This window comes from Solea solea, chromosome 21, assembly GCF_958295425.1.
Source record: "Solea solea chromosome 21, fSolSol10.1, whole genome shotgun sequence".
In the NCBI taxonomy this organism is placed as follows: Eukaryota; Metazoa; Chordata; class Actinopteri; order Pleuronectiformes; family Soleidae; genus Solea; species Solea solea.
In genome coordinates, this window is record NC_081154.1 from 15,013,415 (window position 1) to 15,035,589 (window position 22,175).

The following is a 22,175-nucleotide window of genomic DNA, read 5'->3' on the forward strand; positions in this document are numbered from 1 at the left end:
GTTACTACCAAATTAAGTCAGAAGAAGAAGAGTTTTCTAGTCTTGATGAGCTGCTTTACACTACAGTTTTCAACCATGCATGCACTGCAACATGGGGTTAAGTGTCTTGCTCAAGGACACATAGACGAGCAGAGCCAGGAATTGAACCCACAACCTTCCAGTTGGAAGACCACAGAGCTACTATGGCTCAATCCTAACGCTTTAAATTACTTTTGATACTTAAGTACAGTAAATGTCATATATTTTAAGACTTTTACTTAAGTATTATTAGAAAAAGTGACTTCAACTTCTACCAAAGCCATTTGCTGGTACTTTTGCTACCTATGCTAGCTTTAGCTTTATCTATTTTTCCAGTTTTCTTGAGCATTTCTATGTTGAGTTAGTATATTTTCCCTCAAATGTGCTTTGAACTATTTACATTTTTTGTAATAAATTGTATGAGCAACATGAAACAAATACAAACAGTTCTGTGAGCTAGCTTCTTTTCAGTCAGGCAGCAGTGGGGACAGCCGCGGGTCGCTGTGGAAAAGTGGGTGGCGCTCGTTGTTAAGTGTGTTGTAGGCATGGAGAGGAGAAGCTCCGCCGCCACCGCTGCTGCTTCTCTGTCTGTCTGCCTGTCTGTCTGCTGCTGTGTGACGAGATGACAGCTGATTCTGTCCACACACTCACACTCAGAGCCGTGTCACCCTCCGCAGTCAGCACACGTCCTCCACCCTCACGCCGAGATACAGCGCTTCTTCCCCGGGGTGACTGAGAGTGTTTGCACCGCTGAAGATCGGATCTGAGGGAAGTGGAAAAAAGTTGTGTCGAGGAGAAAAGCAGCTCCGCCAACACCACATCATCATCATCATCATCATCGGGAGCAGCAGGAGAAGGCTGGAGAAGTTGGGATATCTGCTCTGACTGGATCTATCGTCCCGATCACACACTTTTCACTGGACTTCACAGGTACAAATAAGTAAACAATGTGACTTTTGATTCCCTGCGTTAAAGTTTGTAATAACATATGAATAACTGTTACAACCACGTCACTGTGGTTTATGTGAGGGTAATAACACTGTTGTATGTCTGATCTATGTGATCAGCTGTGTTCGTGGACATGGTGAATGATCCACGCTGATCTCAGAGCAGCCACACACACACACACGTACTGTGGATCCACAGCAAGTCACGTGAGCTGAATCAGTGATGACACTGAACACAAGTGCCGCAGAGTCTGTGTGTGTGTGTGTTGTGTGTCTTCTGGTGACAACAAACTGACACACACTGAGCTGGGGAAATATTTTGATTTCTCGCTCACATATAAACACACGCACATTATTTGTCATTCTGTTCTGTATCTGTTGTATAAGCCTCCTCGTGAAGTGGTTAAAATGAAAAAAAAAAAGTGAATTTACTCTGATGCTTGTTGTAAAACGTGACAGTTTCTTTATACTATGATTTGAATGGATTCATTTAGAAACGTTTCCCGTTCTCCCTGGAAGTGTGCTACAGTGATTGTTAATTACTTTACTGATGGAGGCAGCAATGGATCAACAGCTTCTTGTGTTGCCTGTGATGCTACATTGCTGAGTTTTAGAGCAGGGAGTGAGTGGTTTACAAAGCGACACAAACAGTTTCCTTTTTTCCCCTTGTGTCCCTGCTGGCAGCCATGTTTTCAGCGAGAGAGTGAGCTTCCATGCTGTTTGTCTGTATGTGGCAGCAACTCATACAACTGCTCTTTGATCCCTTTAATCCATCATTTTTTTAGGGGACTGTATGTTCTGTGTGGTGATATGAAAGTTTGTTCCTGTGTTTGTGATTGAATGTTGTGAACACCAGTCACGTTTCTTTATAACGGTGCTTTTCCACTATACAGTTCCGGCATGACTCGGCACAGAATGGCACGGCTCTTCTCTACTCGGTTTGGCATCAGGCACATTGTTTTCCATTACTATAGTACCACCTCAACATGGGTGGTGCAGCACATTTGCATGAAACTGCTGTGACGTTGTTTTATACGCAAAACACAAACTAGTGGTGAGCAAAGTAGTTGTTTTCGATGTACTGAATCATTAGAATCAGTGAATTAAAAAGATTTGTTCCATTACTTCCTGCATGACCTGAGTGCAGACTCTGCAGCTGAACGGTTGTGATTCGGCTCATAATTGCCAACCTCCAGCAGTGCTGTCGCTAAATACACCAGACCCCTCTGTTAAATATTGAGATTTTAGACATTTTCTTGCTAAATGTTGGAGATTAACACATGTGTTCACTATTTCCAAGTATTTTTAATTGATCCACAGTTCGGCATTGTTTGATTTGATTCATGTGTCAGCTCGTGACTCTTCCAGTGGCGACACACTCTGACCTATCAGTGGTTAGCAGTCTGTCAAAGTCACATTTTAGTGCAGATTGCCAGAGCAGGTACTAAAAAAGGTATCAGGTACTATCCCTAATGGAAAAGGACAAAACGAGTAGAATTGAGCGGTGTTGTCGAGTCGTGCTGGAGCTGTGTTGTGGAAAAGCACCAATATGTGACTCATGGCTCCACTTCCATGAAGATAGAACCATCCACCGTGGAACCATCCAGACACTGCAGACAGTTTATACTGTAGACTTCACCATCATCATGTCATGAGTTGCAGTTGTTTGGCACTGGCACACACTATCAAAGGTTTTCGATTGTACTTTTCCTGCAGGGAACCAACTGTTGATCCTGAAGTGGATATTGAGAAGACTTGGTCTGTACACAAAGGTCGCATTACAGTGATATTTAGCACTGTTGCCCCACATGTTCCTGGTTTTAATCCCAAATCCCAATGACCAAGGTCTTTCTGTTTCTGTTTGCAACTTCTTGTTGTGAGTGAGTGTGTGTGTGATTAGTGTGGGTACAAGGGCTTCCTCCCACAGTCTGAAGACATACAGATGGGGTGAGACTCTAAATTGTGTGTAGGTGTGAATGCGAGTGTGAATTGTTAGTCCTTGTATGTTGGTACTGTGATAGACTGGGGGACATGTCCGGGGTGTGTGCTGTTTTCCACCCAGTGTTGGCTGACTCCAGACAGACTGACTCCAGCTTCTCATAGGGGATGGTACTCATCTGGTACTCGTGATACACCGAGAGTATTGGTCCGACAGTCGTCAAAAATCCCTGATATTAGGAAAAGAAGTATGTCAAATAAGATCTATACTGTCTACGAACCATTAATGTCATGGGAGTTCTTCAATAAGCACAGATAACAAGATCATGTGCTGTTATTGGCTCTTTTGTGTAAGTAACAGCTGTTTAAAAGACGCAAGAGACTATATCAGACTGATACTGTTGTCAAGGACATCACATCATCCCTAGCTCTACCTACGTGCCTTAACGGATAAGTGGTTTAGATATTAGACGTTCAGAAGTGTACAGAATCATCTCTCTCTTGATTGTATAATTATTATCAGAGCTGGTGTGTGGGTTATCCTCCTCTTTTTGTGTGTGTGACTCACGCTTATGTCAGGATTTTCAGACTCTTGCTGAATAATTAAACCCTGGCTACAGAGTCCTATGTCAGCACCTGGTGACAAAGAAATGTGAGCTGCGTTTGTGTCAGTTTGTGGGTATTACATGTCTCACCAGTAGCTGACCTGATGAGTCCAGTCAGACACAGACACACCAGACTGTAGCTGCAGAGGCGCGTGAAGCAGAGGAAAAAGGCAATGATAAAAATACATTTATGTGATGCACGGGGAAAAAAACAAACAGGAAAGTTCCCTCTTTTCCATTCTTTCATCCTGTTATGTAATGTGTCTCCAGAGAGGGGATGTGACTCAGATGTAAAAAAAAAAAAAAAAAAAAAAAAATGACCACATTCCATGCGTTCCTGCACCGTTTTCATTAGCTTGGATCTGGAGGCAGAACGATTTAGGGAATAAGTTTGAATTGGATGAGGAAAAGAGGGCGGAGGTGTTTTGTGCTTGTATGAGCAGAGGCTAATCGACTAATGCACATCAATACTTTTAGCCAGAGTCAAATTAGGACGTTGCCCTCGAACACAGTGAATTTCAACCTGGTAATGTGTAATTTTCACACAGTTAAAACACCTTGTCATCACTGTCCTAAGACAATTCTTATTATACTTTCACTATTGTCCTTTAGCTTTCAGTGTATCTTAATGGTCACATGATGAATTGTTAGTTTATTCATTTGGAATTTATGCAGATTAATTTATGCAGATTGCTTGCAGCAAAGCAATTAAAACAAAGAAGATTAAGTCATTAAAAAGGTGACCGAAATTAAACAGTCTGTTATGATGAATTTAAATGTAAATACAGGCTTCTATGGACAGAAAGCACACTACTAAATACAGTGTTATTCTCATCTTTTTTTTTTAAATTTAGCATTTTAATTTTAGCCCCAGTGTTATCATATGTGTAATGTTCATTCATGATCTATCACCATTGTTTCTCAAGCTGTGGTCCAACGTGAGTGTACTGTTCTACTGTATATACTGGGGTATGTGATCGCAGTGGAGCTGAGGAAATTTTGACCGGTGTGGGTAGAAAATGAAACAAATACCCCTCAAAAGATATAATAAAGTGAATAATATTAATTTAAATGACCTTATCTCTCACTCCATCTTAATCTAAATTTACTATCAGTGTGTGAGGAAGAGGATGATGATGAGAGAGTAAACCTGACTTTGCTCGACCCATTTATTTTAGCGTTGGTGATCGTGGTGTTATTTTAAGAGCTCAATGTTTTCAGGTAGTACATGATATAGAAAGTTTAAAAACCACTCATCTATCGCTCATCCTTTGAGGGTTGTGTCGTGGAGGTCGCTGGAGCCAATCACAGCTGACATTACACCATCCTATCACAGGACCAACACCTACAGGGACAAGCCAATAACTTACAACCACATTAAACACCTACAGTCAATTCAGAGTCACACTTTAGCTTAAGTTCAGTCTGCATGTCTTTGGAATGTAGGAGGAAGCTGGAGTACCTGGAGAAAACCCAACACACACACACACACACACACACACACACACACACACACGGGGGGAAAAATGCAAACTCTGCACACTGGCCTCAGTCGAATGAGAATTTAAACATGGAACGTTCTTGCTGTGAGGCACCGGTGCAAACAAGTGTCACATGTTTTATATTCACGGGAAAAAAAGAAAAGAAATGTGCAACATTGCTTCATGTTGATGTCAGATAAAATAGTTGAGTCTGGATAAGACTGAGAGGTTGAGACACACAGTGCGGGTGAGTCTGGGAGACTCTGGGTATGAAATGAAAGAAGACTAAACAAGAAAACACAACACAAGGACTCAGGGCAGAGCTGGTGTTAACATCCCTCCTGAGTGGACAGGACTTTGTCGATTATTATTATTAGGGTTCGAGCAACTTGGTTGCAAGAACCCTATTGTAATCGCTAGGATTATTCTTATTATTATTATTATTAGGGTTCGAGCAACAAGGTTGCAAGAACCCTATTGAAATGCAAAAGATTATTATTATTATTATTATTATTATTCCTAAAAGTAAATCGCATTTTTGAGGCCTTTCCCATACCCCAAAACTCACAGATTTTTGTGACCGCATCAATCCTGGTGTAAATTTACGTCTGAAAGTCGTTCGGGGAAAATGCGTGGAAAATTGGAAGTGGGAGGGGCTAAAAAGTCACGCAAAAAACTTCTATTAGGTCAACTCATGTCGGGTTTAACGTACGTGAACGAAACTTGGTACACACGTTCACTAGGTGGGGACGGTCAAAAAAGTCGATGACGACTTTCCCGTGAAACCTACAGGAAGTCCGCCATCTTGGGTTGATTGGCGATTTTTGGGCGATTTTGGCGAATTCGCAGCAATGGTATTTGAACTATCTCCTCCTAGAGTTTTCGTGCGATCACCTTCAAACTTGGTGAGGTCCCTGTGGACCAGTTGAGGAGCTCACGGTATCAAAAGTTTTTTCAAATGTCGCACGGCGCACGAGATAGGGGGCGGCAAAGTTCGTGATGATTCTGATGTTTCGCATCAGAAAAACAAAACTCTTATAACTTTGCGAAGGAAGGTCCAATCTGAACCAAACTTGCTATGATTGATGATGGGCCATGGCTGAAGACGTCTATGAAAAAACGGTGAAGTTTCAAAACAGCGCCTCCTTGTGGTGAAAGAAAATACACAAAAAAAAAGTTTTTTTACGATTTCGGGAATAACTTTTACACAGATAATCGTACCGAACTCAAAATTGGTGACAACAGTCTAAACACATGGTAGATGATGCGTGATCAATATGACGACAAATCGTTAAACGGTGTTGCCATGGCAACGACGCAAAGTCGGATTTTTGGGACAAAAAATCAAACTGCTACAACTTCGTGAATCCTGGTCCGATCTGAACCAAACTTGCTAGGATTGATGATAGTCCGGCCCTAAAGACGTCTATATGAAAATATTCAATTTCGAAAACAGCGCCCCCTGGTGACAGCAGACAATATGACAGCTTGTATTTCAATTATCTCCTCCTAGAGCTTTTGTGCGATCACCTTCAAACTTGGTGAGATCAATGTGGACGAGTTGAGCATCAAAAGTTATCAAAAGCTTTTTAAAATATTGTATGGCGTACGAGATAGGGGGCGCCAAAATTGGAGATAATAATAATTTTTCATAACAGACAATGAAACTCTTATAACTTTGCGATGGAAGGTCTGATCCCAACCAAACTTGCTATAGTTGATGATGGTTAGTTGCTGAAGACGACTATGTTGCTGAAACGGTACATTTTGAAAACAGCGCCTCCTGGTGGTGGTAGAAAATTCTAAAAAAACAAACTGTTACAACTTTGCCAATCCTGGTCCGATCTGAACCAAACTTGCAAGGATTGATGACAGTCCGGCCCTGAACACGTCTATATGAAAATATTCATTTTCAAATACAGCGCCCCCTGGTGACAGCAGACAGAATTACATTTATAGTTTTTGATGCTGCTCCAACAGGGATTGTTGTATCCACTTGAAACTTAGTATGTGGGACCCCAGACCCTTCCTCAACATGTCCGTAAAAAGGTCACCTCCCTACAGGAAGTGGAATGCCCGAAACAGGAAGTAAAGTCTTACATTGTCCGATTGACACGAAACTAGATATGTGAGTTACCGGACCTTCCCTGAACATGTTTACAGAGACGCCGATGACCGAACAGGAAGTCGGCCATTTTAAACAGGAAGTGCCCTCTAACTTTGCCGTACGTTGTCCGATCTGCACAAAACCTTATATGTGAGTTAAGGGACCTGTCCTGAGCATGTCCGTAAAAGGTCACCTCCCTACAGGAAGTGGAACGCCCGAAACAGGAAGTAAAGTCTTACATTGTCCGATCTGAACAAAACTTGATATGTAAGACAAGGGAACTTCCCTGAACACGTTTACGGAGACGAACAGGAAGTTGGCCATTTTAAACAGGAAGTGCCCTCTAACTTTGCCGTACGTTGTCCGATTTGCACGAAACATTTTATGTGACACCAGGGACCTGTCCTGAGCATGTCTGCAAGAGATGACCTCCCAACAGGAAGTGGAATGCCCGAAACAGGAAGTAAACTCCAAGATTATCCAATCTGCACAAAACTTGATATGTAAGACAAGGGAAGTTCCCTGAACACGTTTACGGACACGCACTTGACCGAACAGAAAGTCTGCCATTTTAAACAGGAAGTGCCCTATAACTTTGTCATACGTTGCCCGATCCCCCACGAAATTTGGAACGACATGCGCGGGGACGCTGCTGAAAATAACTAGTACTGAAAATAACTAGTACTGAAAATAACTAGTACTGAAAATAACTAGTACCGCGCGCGGTGAATGAACGGGTGAGAGCGCGAGGCACGCGGGGAGCCGTGGCACACGGCGACCCGCGTGGGTCGGCTCGAACCCGTTCAGAACCGCGCGCGGTACTAGTTATTATTATTATTATTCCTCCAAATGAATCGCGTTTTTGAGGCCTTTCCCATGCCCCAAAACTCACCAAATTTTGCAACCCCATCAGACCTGGTGTAAAATTACGTATATTATTGGTTCGGGGAATGTGCGTCAAAAAATGAAAGTGGGCGGGGCTAAAAACTGACGCAAAAAACTTCTATTAGGTCATCTGCTCTCGGGTTTACCGTACATGAACGAAACTTGGCACACACGCTCATGAGGTGGGGACGGTCAAAAAAGTCGATGACGACTTCCCTGTGAATACTACAGGAAGGCCACCATCTTGGATTGCACGCCAAAACAGAGGCGATTTTGGCCATTACGCACCATCGGTATTTGAACGAACTTGTCCCAGAGCTTACATGGGATCACCTTCAAACTTGGTGAGGTCACTGTGGACAAGTTGAGGAGCTTAAGTCATTGAAAGGTTTCTAATAAGTATCATGGTTTTCAAGATAGGGGGCGCCAAATTTGGAGTAAATTACCAATTTCTCGCAACGCACAACAAAACTCTTATAACTTTGCGATGGAAGGTCCGATCTTAACCAAACTTGTGGCGATCGATGATGGGCCCTTGCTGAAGATGCCATGCAAAAACTGTCAAGTTTGTAAACATCGCCTCCTGGTGGTGGCAGAACATCTAAAAAAAAAAGTTACTTTTACAATTTCGGGAATAACTTTTACAGAAATTATTGTATCAATCTCAAAATTGGTTAAAGGACTCTAAACACAAGGTAGACTATGCGTGCTCAATATGATGGCGTATCGTTACATGATGTTGCCATGGTAATGATGCAAAGTCGTATTTTTGGGTCAAAAAAACACACTGCTACAACTTTGCGAATCCTAGTCCCATCTGAACCAAACTTGCTAGGATTGATGATAGTCCGGCCCAGAAGACGTCTATATGAAAATATTCAATTTCGGGAACACCGCCCCCTGGTGACAAAGACAATATGACCCTTGGTATTTGAATGAACTAGTCCTAGAGTTTTTGTGCGATCACCTTTAAACTTGGTGAGGTCACTGTGAACCACTTGAGGAAAATAAGTAATCAAAATTCTTTTAAAATGTCGCATGGGGTATGAGATAGGGGGCGCCAAAGTTGGCGCACATTCTCATTTTTCGTGACAGATAACAAAACTCTTATAACTTCACGATGGAAGGTCCTATACCAACCAAACTTGCTATAATTGATGATGGGTAGTTGCTGAAGACAACCACGTTGCAAAAGAGAGTACATTTTTACTACAAAGCCTCCTGGTGGTGGCAGAAAGTACTAAATAAGACAAACTGTTACAACTTTGCCAATCCTGGTCCGATCCAAACCAAACCTGATAGGATTGATGATAGTCCGACCCTGAAGACGTCTACATGAAAATATTCCATGTCAAAGCCAACGCCCCCTGGTGACAGCAGACGGAATTACATATACAGTTTTTGATGCTGGTCTCACGGGGATTGTTGTATCCACCTGAAACTTAATATGTGACACCCCAGAACCATCCTGAACATGTCTTCAAAACATGACCTCTCCACAGGAAGTAGACACGCCCGAAACAGGAAGTAAAGTGTAACAGAAAATACAACAAATTCACAATTCCCTTATAACTTTTACAGACTTCTTTGTATCATACTCAAAATTTGTGAAAAAAACCAAAACACATTGTAGATGATGCGTGCCTAATATGAGAAGAAATCGGTGTTGCCATGGCAAAATGCAAAGGATTCCCTCAACTGAGTGGTTTGTTTGTGCAGTAACCTTTGTTCGCCACAAGATGGAGGCATTTGCCTACAAATCTATCAAATCTAACATTTACAGCTTCTCATGCTTCTCTAATTGGGATTGTTGTATATTGAAACTTGATATGTGAGACCTCAGACCTGTCCGAAACATGTCTGTAAAGCAGTAATGCAAAAGTCAAATACACGTGGGGCCAAAATAAAATACAAGTGGAGGGCCGGGCTGGTTCAATGTTTATTAAAACTTGCAATTATTGCACATATTGAACCAATACCAATACCACAGCCTATAATAATTTAAAAGTAATTTAATATCATCCCGCGGGCCAGAGATAACTCATTCACGGGCCTTGACTCTGACGTATGTGCTGTAAAGGACACGCCTTTCACCCAACAGGAAGACGGCCATTTTAAAAGGACACGCCTGACATTGCGCGGGGATGCAGCTGAAAATAACCAGTACCACAAGCGGTGAATGAACAGAAGATGAGGAAGAGGACTCGCACTGCGACGTGGACGCACGGGGACTCGCGAGCCGTCAAGCTCGAACCCGTCAATTACCGCTTGCGGTACTAGTTATTATTATTATTATTATTATAATTACCAATAACACTGAAAACAAGTTTAAGTAGGAAAACCCGGTTCACCCAAACTGACCAAGAGTTTGGGAGGAACATTTGATCATCTGTGGAGGATGTTGAGTGGATTTTTCCAACACATTTCCAAGTCCTCTGCAATCATGTCGTGATGCCATTCCAATGAAGAGAGATCAGTTACGTAACAGCTCATGTGCAAGCTATTACGGATTGGCCCCGCTTTAGGGGTGCGGCATGTCCCCGGGCACCTCTGGGGTCCTCTCAGGGAAAACCCTCTGCCTTTCAAACGGACTAATATATCTGACAAGGCAGCCTCGGCCCTCTGAGCTCTCCTCCTACTCCTCCTCACTGTGGAAATGTTTATGCAAAGGAGCAGTTCCACCCAGTGTCTGTATACGTGTAAGCAATTGATATTCAACACGTGGACGGTAGGAGAGAAATGTGAGAGCGATTTATGGAAAGAAGGTCGAGATGAAACGGGAAGTTTGAACAAATAAGCACATTCCTTGGAGTTAGACCTGCGTGCTCGCCAAACTGCAGAGATGCTTGGATCGATGTGGATTTTGATCAGTGGTTTGGCTCAAAGAGTCTTTTCCAGTAGTTTTCATTTTTCATTAGTCGCACATTTGCCTTCCTTTAGTCATCAGGGTTCAACATCTCAAGGAAAGTGTTGTTTTTCCAGCTCTTTTGGATGCATTTGAAAAGTGGTGATCCACAGGCAGCAACATTGTGTCCTGGTGAAGGTGCAGCTGAGAGTCTGCTTCTTCAAGCCTCACATTCTTTCCAGGCAAATCTGACAACTTCTTACGCTAATTATATTGGTGCTGCATGGTCGATGTGCACCTTCTGTTGGTATAAACCCTAACCACACGGTGTGTGAGGTCCAGAGAACGGACACCGAAATGAAAGGAAACAGACAATAACTATGTTTACGTGTGCAAAAGGTCTTTGTTCTGAAAAGAATAGTTGTACAATTCCATCATTCACATGAATGTATAATGAAATGATTCCATCGTGTACCCATGCATCAAACGTTCAGTCAGAATGGACTATTCTGACATGCTCAGTGTCAAAATTCTGCGGAAGTAGAAGCGGAAGAAGAAGTTTCACTTCCGCAGTAAACAACACTGCACGTGTCTGCTGGAGCAATTACTCGATGAATCAGTTATTAGCCAAAGACTAAATTCATTGTCAATTATTTAGATAATTGATTAACCAGTTTACTGTAAGTGCCTTTTAAAGAAAAAAAAAAAAAGGTTTTCTGATTTTTAAATGTGAATTTTTTTTTAGTTTCTTTGCTCCATTTGACAAGGAAATCATTAAAACTGCATCATTTAGGTTTTTGGACAAAGACATTTGAAAATATTGTCATTTCCAGGTTTGATCAACATTTTTCTAAGTTTTCTGGCATTTTATGGACCAAACAATTATAAAAATAATCACTAGTTGCAGTCCTACTAGTGTCAGTTAATAAATTCATAATCAGTTAAATTCTTAAAAGGCAAATGAAGCTGCTAGTAATTAATCATGAACATCCGTACTTCCTGTAACGTGGAGTCTGCTCTGTTGCTCTCCTTGTCAATTTGTCTCTGAAACATTTCATTTATTTTGTTGAAATCACTTCACTTTATTTCAGACACATGAAATCCTTTTCATGCCCTGACAACTAGTAATAAACAGTAATACCAAGCTCACAACACTGTAATAAACACAACCATAATATTTCAATCTTCTTCACTCAAGTATTGCAGGGTTCACAGCGCATTGATCTCAGAGTAGTAGCGTTAAAGTGCATTCAAGAAATCTTGTAAATCTTCTAAATCCTTGCTGCTGCTGCCACGTTGTGATAATAGATGCGCCAAAAATTAGGTAGATGTTGATTAATAAAGCATTTGTTTTGTAACTTTAATATATGACGAATAGGCACAACAGGTTTGAAATTTTGTATTCATGTATATTCATTTGACACGATGAAGAAAGTGTAGATCCACATCTGCTGTGACTTGAGTCTGAAAATATTATGTCAGTACATAAGTGACCAAAAGACCTGTGCAGTTGGGCACAGGGAAAAATGTATATACTGTATATCATATCAGTTATTGGTTCAAGCACCCACCAAACAGCAGCAAAACGTCCAACATCGTCATGGTAACTAATCGACTTTTAATAATCAAGTGAAAGAACTGAATTCTCATGCCCATCCTTAAAATTTAGCGGGTGAGTCATGGAAAAATGGCAGATAAACTGCAGCCAAAATCTCCAGTTTCCTTTGTATGGTCTGCCTCTGCCAGCTTTTCCACACTTACCAACCCCAGCTTTAATTGTTATGTACAGGATACAGTTTAAACACGAATAACACAGTTCAGAGTGGAAGATGACTGATGTGAGAGGCATTAAGCAGTAAATAGGCTTGCCCTCCTGCTCTGACTCAGCTCAACTGTCAACCAAGGAAACAAGTCAAAGCTGCTTTGTTCTACGAGACCTGTCTTGGCGAACCGGGGATTATTTTAAAGGGCAAGTCCAGCGATCACACCCCACTCAGAATATAACATCTAAATAAGTGACAGTCAGCCTAACATTTGGTTTGCACTAAACACAAGGAACAGTCTGTGATGTAATGCAGATTTGACTCCAAAATCATAAAGACAAATGAGACTAGAATGCTGTAATGGACACAAACGTGCCTTTTGTCTCCGTGTTTTCTGTTCACATGTTTGACTGGAAGAGTGGGCTTCGCCTAATATTTCAGAGTTTGACTCAACTTGCCAGATGTGTTCTTTCCCTCCAGCTGGCTGAAGCCACGCAGTGCTGTCTCGTCTTGTCGAAATGCATTGGACTGCGTCTCTCTCACTGTCTCTGTCCAATACTTGCTGTTTATAGCAATGACATTAAAATGCAACATTGGTGCCATAGTGCATCTGCAATGGGTTATTTCTGAGTAGACGATAAGATGAATGTTATAAACTGGGGGTGTGACGTGCAGGGCTTCAATCAAACAGTGTTTTACAAAGTATGCAGGAGAGAAATGCCTGAGCCTCACTGGATGTTAGTGCAGTGCTTGAGGGCTGTGTGGTTGATCTGCTGTGGAGCCCGCTGCTTTGTTTTACATAGCATTTGCATTTTAGAAGGGCTGCAACTTTATATATAATGACTTGATTACAAAATGATACAAAAATATTGATTCTTTTCTTGATTAATCTGGTGCATAAAATGTCAGAAAATGTTGAAAAATGTTTCCCAAACTTCAAAATAATGTTTTTAAATGATTGTTTTTGCTATAATTAGCAAATAAACCAGAAACGTAATTGATTATCAAAATAGGTGATGATTAATTTAGTAATTTATTAAAAATCGATTACTAAATTAGTCATTCCAGCCCTAATGCATTTCTTATTAGTGTTATGGAATAGTGTTGTGTTGATAGTGTTATGGAATTCCTCACTCAGCATACTGTAAATCAAGTGATCTGAGAGTGAACTAGACTTGTGCACCTCTTCCAGGCTCTGTTTACAGCCTTGGGGAAATCTGGCTCATGATGGGAGACATTGATCAGTCACAGAGCAGCTCAGAGAGAGACAGCATCAGACAGACAGAAGCAATGGGAACATTGGAGCTAATAAAGTGAGACGAGTCCAAACACTCAAAAAAAGTTTCAGAAGTGAATTATAGTGCTCATAAAAAATCCACTTCAGCAGCTTCAGAGTGAATGCTTCTTGTCCCCACCCGCCACTATGCTACTGATGTCTCGACACAAGCGCTCCCTCAATCAGGCCTGATAGTATTGCTTGACACGTGAAGATGCAGCATTTTAATAATGTCCAGAGCTGCAACTAACGATTATTTTCATAATCGATTAATTGTTTGGTCCATATAATATCAGAAAACCTTATAAAATGTTGATTGGTGTTCATCAAACCTGGAAATGATGATGTTCTAAAATGTCTTGTTTTGTCCACAAACCAAAATGATTGACTTTTAATGATTTCTTTGTCATCCAGAGCAAAGAAATGATGTTTTAATCATGAAAAAAGCTTGAAACCCACATCATTTCTGTTCATGAAGAGCAAACGGAGGCAGAGGAACGACAAACAACAAAATTACCAAAAGTTACACAAGCTTTGTTCCACTGTGGATCAGCCCACCCGTCCTGCAGCTCCAAGAGCTCAACTAAATCACCTCATATGGTTTGTGTGTGTGCACGGCGCATTAAGTCTTATATTCACTCAGATCTCAACCAGCACATGCCACAGGGAGCTGTGTGCAGCACTGACTCTGTAAACACAACCTCCACATGACTTGTGTTGACAACTGTGAGTTAGTCGGAGCCTTCAAACCCCCCCCCCCATCGTTCCCTGTCACATGTGCTGATACAGTAGACGCTCCACAGCCGAGCGACAGATGTCCCACAGAGAGCCGTGCGGCGGTGGCCGTCGCCCACCTGCTTGTTTTGATGTTGTTTGGAGGTGAAGGCTTTTTTTTTTCTTTCTTTTTTTCAGTGGACTCAGCATTTCAGGACTACACTAAACAAACACTATCAAAAGACATCAGCTGTCATCCAGCTCACACCAGAGGATTCTGTGTGAGTCTGCGTTTGTCTGTGTCAGTGTGTGTCTGTGTGTGTGTGTGAGAGACATCAGTGCACAGGCTCGTGCCAGTCGTGCCGCTTCAGGACATATGAATAGAATGAATGGCAGCACGGTGTGTGTGTGTGTGTGTGTGTGTGTGTGTGTGTGTGTGTGTGTGTGTGTGTGTGGTGCTGGCAGACACACACATAATGAGGTAGCGGTTTCATTGTTGGCATCAAATGACCCTGTTCAATGAAGAGACATAAGCAGATAAGTCAGCAGATCACACTTCCAGTGCTCTTACACCAACGTTATTACTGTACTGTGTAAAACATCTCTAATGTATCCGTTTATCTCTCCATAATAACAATGATATAATCTTCACAATGTGACAAAGGTTTAGTTTATGTACTGTAAAAAATACTTTGAAATATAACACGTAAAACTATTGATGCAAAGATGATTGTATAGTGACATTTACACAGGTCGACATGTAACAGTGTTTACAGTCCATGTTAGTGCAACTCTGTAAAGATTCTTCAAGTATGAGGATGTTTCAGTGACGTGTCTCAGTTCAAACAGTTGTTGCTTTGTTCTGCTGTCAGTTGTGAGGTGTGTGTGCGCGCGCGAGTGCGTCAGCTGTTGACTTAGCGTCTGTCGTAATCCTACTACTTTCTCCAGGACGGTGCCAAGTGGAACACACAAGTCTCAGTATTTCTATCACTCTTGTCATTCTCCTGTCGCTCCTTTGAATAATGTGCAAAGAAAACAAACTTTTGAAATTATTTTGAATATACAGTGAAATAAGATTCAATCACTAGTACTTGCTTTTAGTACTGCATTGTATTATCAGGAGCCTATTTGATGATACTCAGGTCTTGATCAGAGTCCATAAACCATAAAAGAGGAGACACGCCTGTGCTGTGCCCCTCACACTTTTCCAGGAAATGTTCTGCAGTGGTGGGTCAACTGCTCGTACTGTTTACGTCAAATGTGTGGAGGGGTATTCTTGTTTACACCATCCATACTTATGTTTGTTTTGTGTCGACAGTGGTATCATTTGACACTGGTTGCATCTTATTTTGAAAGGTTCTCTCTGGATACGCCCATTTCTCCTGGTGTTCTGTTTTTCTGTCACTGTCCAAACTTAAATAGTCTTTAGTCAGAGCTGTTATGAGATCAAAATAACCACTGACAAAGTGAAACACTAATATACGACTGGAGCACAGTGACTTTTAGAGGGGAAGACTCTTAAAACTCAACACCCAAAAACATTTAGTCATTTCCATCAGTCTAATACTAATTACTCTGAACTAGAATGAATGGAAAAATGACCTGCTTTGCTACACATTGGTGGCAGAACAATATCTTAACCAGTGGAACATAAAGCAGACAGTCTTCCTGCTCAAACTCTGTGACAGGAACTTAGAGGACCACAGCAAAGAAGACTTCTCTCTCCCCTTCTCTTGTACTGTATATCCCATATCTTCTTAATACTTAATCTGCATTTTCTTATTCTGCAGCACCTCATACATTTGTGCCCTTATATGCCACAGTATGTTGTTAAAAGCTGTAGTGCGTAACCTCGTTATCAAATGGGGTTCAAAATGTTGATTTCATGCATTCACTAAACAACTTCCTGCATGCACCGACAACAGCTGCTGCTGTTCCTGCAGCAGCTCTGGGGAGTTCTTGTAGGGAGCAAGTACCAGACAGGACCGCCTGAGGAACAGGGAGAGCTGGGGAGGGAAAACTATTGTGAGGTAAAAGCAAACAGTACGGTCTAAACATTTTCCCCATCATCAATCTATTATTTTTCTTGTGCAGTGTTCCAATTCCACTGCACAACTGATCAGTGAGTCTTGTTGTCAACAAAACCCCACAGATCAGAGTGGGCCACTGACACACTGACAGAGCTGGAAATATCTCTAAGGAGCTTGTCTGGCTGGATGCAGAGCTGAGGATTAACTTCAGGAGAGCTGCAGCAGTGCAGTGACTGTCTCTCTGCAGGTCCTGCTGCTGCTGTTGTCAGGTGGAATAGTGGTTTGACGCCCTGGCTGGGTGATGTTTGTTAACTCAGCTGTGTGTTGTATTATCATGAATAAATTGCAGTTTTCTGCTTGTTTGACAAAAAAAAACAGAGAGGGAAGTGTTCTTGTCTCTCAAGTAAACTATTGATTATTTTCTCAATTGATCAAGCAGTTGTTTGGTCCATTATATATCAGAAAATGTAATCTCGCAACATGAAGTGTAGAAGCATTTACTGAGAGCGTGTGTCTCTTGTTTTTACTTAAACACCTAATGGCATTTATTAACAGTGTTATTACACTTCTCAAAGTATTTTGAAGCTTTCTCTTTTGTCCAAATTCAAGGGGATAACTGTAGAGCAGCAACAGTTAGTCTATTTTCTAAAAGTCTAAAAAGAGTTCTGTCTTTTTAGCTTCTTTTTAGTTTGACTACATGTTGTGGTTTCTTTGTTCCTCTATTAAACCTCTGTTTGGTTTGAAAAAAAAAAAAATAAAGTTTAGGAAACACTGATGGTCATTTTTGACCAAATGAAATAGTGAGTTGGAGCCGCATAGTTGTTAAAGTTGGTCTGTGATTGGTTTGTGGCACTGCACTAACAGTGACTAGTAACTGTGACTATTTGTGAAAGCCAGGTTTCCAGGTTCACACTAGTTGGTGACGGGTGTCTGTGTGCGTGTGCACATAGTCTTTTAATAGTGATAGATAAGGACAGTATAGGAAGTGGCCTTATTCACTTAGACACAACAGGTCGGGTTGTGACCCTGCACGGTAATCATCACCGTCTGCCTCATGGAAACTGTTACTCAAAGATGGTGAAGTTTTCACCTGCCAGCATTGGTACAGTACATGCATAGACATGATGTCTGCAGGTTTGAATCAGAGATAAGCAGGAAGATGACACACACATTGCATGTTGTTGACACGAACTGTAAACATTCAGTTTCACATTGTGTCTGAACAGTTTTACATAAAGAGATGTTTTTGTTGTTTCCTCTGTGAGTTTCTTTCCTGTTTGAAGAAGGTTAAGATAAACATAAAACCAGCTTATCTCACCATTAGAGAATATTTTATAACTATAAAATGAAGTTTGCAAACAGTCCGCTCTCTTGCACCAAAGTCCATAGAGAAAATCAGTGTTTTTTAGCTTGCAGAGATGCAGGAGCTGCTGGTCTACTGCGGCCATGTTTTGGTCATTTGTGTCACTTACTTAAATCTGTACAAAAGCTTTCAAACACAGAAGTCACAAAATAACACATTTGAACCTTACTAGTGGAGGCAACTGGATTAATAACTCATCCGTGCCATGATGTAAAATTGCAGATTTTATCGATGGACTTTGGTCACCACTTTGGGAGCGAGTGGTGTATATAAAAGTGACAGAAACTTCAGTTTCCAGTCTGTAAAGGCTGTTTAATAGCTAAGATAAAGTGATTCTTTAGATAGCATAGACTGAAGCTGAGTCCAGGGCCATGGTGATGTTTGTTGTCAGCAGGTGAGAAAAGAGCCAGGGTTTAAAATAATAAAGTCTTGTTATGATGAGTCCTTCACAGCTGTTCAGCAGCAGGAAATATAACATTTAATAAAAGACTATAGGTTTCATTTCCTTTGCACTCAGAAAGTGAGACAATGATATTAATAAAATGGACACAAATTGCCTGGTGCAATATCACAAATAAATAGAATGAATGCAATTAAAAAACATATTTTCAAAGCAAATCCCTAAAACACAGGTGATGGTTGATTTGTGTTGGTGGGGCTTCCAGTGTGAGCTGGAGCTTCCTGGAGTACAGCTGTGTCAGAACACGACAACAGCACGTCATGACGGACTGTTAGAGAGCTCAGGAGGTTTGGGCTTTCCTGCTGCTGCTCTTCTAAAAGAGATATTTGTTGTTCACGAGAATCTCCAAGGTAAATGAATATTTAGAGTTATGAAATAAAAACAAACACTCTCTCAAGCCACTTCTCGTTAAGGTCTTCTGTCAGAGCCAAGTGTTGAGTTTAATGGTCATTGAAAAGTGAGCACACAAACTGCTGGTCATCTGGAGCCACATCCAGGATAACCTGAGCTTTGTCTTTTTCCAGAGACTGTAGCACTGTAGTGGGGCTTGAGTGCTGTTCCTCTCCCCGTCCTCCTGCTTCACAGGCCCATTTAACAGAGGTCCCATTGATCTGGACTCTTCTCTAGTTTCCCATCTCTTTGAGCATGTCCACCCACACCTGTTGTTGGTCTGTCTCCAGATAATATTACACAAGAGCTGCTGAAATACCCATTAATGCACCCTTTTAGTTGTTTATACTCATAAATATCTTTTTGCTGATGAAGTAAACATAGTATACAATACTCCTTGCATCCCGACTGCACATGGGAGAACACACTTACATCACTTTCCAGAGTCTTGTAACTTGAAGGATGTAGTGGATTTCTCACAGACTGTCGTTAGAGTTGTAACTATAATGCATGTTACTACAAATGCAAAGCTGTCGAGTGTCAGACACAGACAGAAAAACTGATTCTAAATCCAACTTTCTCTTTGCTCTTTTAAAAAGTGCAGGAGTGAAAAAAACTCAATTAGGACTGGATTTAACCAAAAGAAAATAGATTTTTTGATTCACTTCATTTGAAAGATCTGTTCTCAATTCATAATCTGAGATTGGGTTGCAGGAGTAGCAGCTGTAGCAGAGGGCCCCAGACTTCCCTTTTCCTGGCCTCATCGTCCAACTCTGACTGGGGGATCCCCAGGTGCTCCCAGGCCAACAAGGAGATATAATCGCTCCATCTAGTCCTTGGTCTGCCTGAGGTCTTCTCCCAGTTGGACGTGCCAGGAACACCTTTCTAGTTGAGTTGAGCTTCTCATCTGTAAAGGGAGACCCCAGTCACCCTCCTGAGAAAACCCGTTTTGGTTGCTTCTATCCATGATCGTTATCTTTCAGGCAAGAGCAAATGCCATTTCCTGTATCCTCTGTACAAATATGTTGAGAATAGTCTCCCACGACTGCAAGCTGTTCAGCTAAAGCCAACAAGCTGATTCTGCAGATTTGTACTTTATAATGTACTTCTAGGCTGGATATTTTAAATTTCAATAGTTTGAATCATCACTTACAACTTCACTGTAGAGTTGCACCTAATCGAGGTTCATTTTTTTACATGAACATCATTTTTTTTTTTTATTGATGCACCATTTGATTCGATCGACAAATCCAAATTTTGTACTGTTTGCAGCATAAATTCTGTGAAAATATCTTTCCTAACTAAGTTAAATTGGTATGGGACTGATTTTTTTCCTGGATTATTTACATGGAATTGTAAATTGAAACAAATCATGATCTTGTGAAATGGAATTGATTCAGGAAATGATTAGCCGTATACTTCTGATAGATGGAGTTCCACTCTAGTGTCCCTCTATTTGTTTTAGTGATGCAACTAAAAAAGGTTAAATCTTCATCTTACTGCAACAAAACATGTTTCCACTACTAATTGAAATCTAAAAACTCCTACGTTTTCGCACACAACCGAGAAGAAAAAAAAACGGTGGTGCTTTGAGAACCTAAACACACCAACACCTGCATCCACCCCTTTAATGAGTTTGTACCACCCCTCTGCAAAACTAAATGGAAATCCGTTCAGTAGTTGTGAAGTAATCCTGAAAACAGACAGACGGCATTGAAAACATAACCCGAGGCTGTGGAGTGAACCATAAATGCAGTATCGAGTGTGAGAACATTTTCATGAAACTTGAAAAACTACTTGCTGTGCTCTCTCTGAAATCTGTACTGTAGATTGTGGGTAAATGTGTGTTGCCTCAGTTGCCAGAATTCACAGAACTGTAGTTGTTGTTCTTCTCGAAATCTTGTTAACTGATAAGAAAGCGAAGAAAAAGAGCCTTCTTAAGTGTAACTCTCTCTCTCTTGCTTCTCCTTTTTTTTTTTATCTCCTCTATCGCAGGTCTCTCAACACCCTTTCCCTTTCATTATGACTCAGAAAAACACTCCTGCCTTACAGAGAGGCTGATTTACACATGAAATAGCCTCAGAGGGGCTAAATATCAACATTGGGCTACTGTTTCAAAGTCATGTACACATCAGTTGGAGTACGCTCAAAAGAACATGAATGTAGAAGAGTGGTAAATAATTTATGAATGATTTCTCCAATGAAATCAAGCCTGCAGTTACATGTATTATAGACAATCATTTCCTTTACTCAACTTCTTTATTTTGCGGGTCAGGTAACTTGATGTGTGGTACTAATAAGTGGGTCAATGGCTGAGCAGGAAAGACATAACATTATGTTGCGGGCTGTACATGGCCTGCAGGCCTTAAGTTTGACACAAGTGCTGTAAAGTGTTTGTATATTTGAATAGTAAAGGGAGCCTTACGTAGAAATTGCACTTTTTGTTGTTTTCTGTTGTTTTACCCCGGGCACACAGTCCCCATTCTCTGTGAACGTCTTCATTAATTAAAAAATGAAATATTATAAATATCAGAATCTTTTCTTATTGTCTCTCTCTGTCTCTCTGCAGGTTATGAGTAATGGAAGCGGGGTCGGTGGTGCGTGCCGTGTTTGAGTTTCTCCCCAGTGTCTCTGAGGAGCTGCCACTCTTCCCCGGCGATGTCATCGAGGTGCTAAGTGTTGCGGACGAGTTCTGGTTGCTTGGCAACAAAGATGGTGTCACAGGTAACGTGCCATACTGTAAATTCTGTACTACAACTACTGTAATTCATTTACCAAACACCTCTTGGAAATTATTCATTGACCAATTCAAAAAGGATAGTAGGTGTTACAGATATGGCAGTAAATTAGTTTCTACATTATGTTACAATGTATATTGTGATTTAGGTCATGGTCATTTGCCATCTTTTAAAAAAAGTGGGTCCTCATGTTTCCCAGCTGAATGTCACTTATGGTAGACGATGAAGGGGAATCCCTTCATAGCATGTACAGCTGGGAAGTGAGCGTGGGTTTGTTTGGCTGTTCTTGGAAAACATGTGATATCAATATAGGAAAGAAAAGAAGCCACTCCATTATCCTGACCCAGACTACTAACTACTGTATGATCCAATGCTGTGACTCCTGTACTGCACTATACACTCACAGATTGTGTAGTTAAAAAGGTCAGATTAAAAAGAATCATATTATTGAATCCCATGGTTTTGGTAATCTCTTCCAGTTATTTGAAGCTTAATTTCAAAACTGTATTTTTCTTGATACTTACTATCATAACCTTTTATTTAGTGTTTGTGGTCTTTTTGATATTGGTCAGTATTTAAAATGAGGCAAGTCATAGCAAACTAAAACAGAAGGTG

The 22,175-nt window shown here is 41.0% G+C and overlaps 1 protein-coding gene across 2 annotated transcripts in view; it reads left to right on the top strand.

The window, feature by feature from the left end:
• Positions 1 to 565: 565 nt before the first annotated feature.
• Positions 566 to 22,175, top strand: part of dnmbp (dynamin binding protein) — a 55,273-nt gene continuing 33,663 nt past the window's right edge. For both annotated transcript variants that reach the window (XM_058620943.1, XM_058620944.1), the window contains exons 1-2: positions 566 to 948; positions 21,392 to 21,546. In XM_058620943.1, the coding sequence (XP_058476926.1) occupies positions 21,402 to 21,546 (145 nt within the window). In that variant the 5' untranslated portion in view covers positions 566 to 948; positions 21,392 to 21,401. The remainder of the gene's footprint in view (positions 949 to 21,391; positions 21,547 to 22,175) is intronic.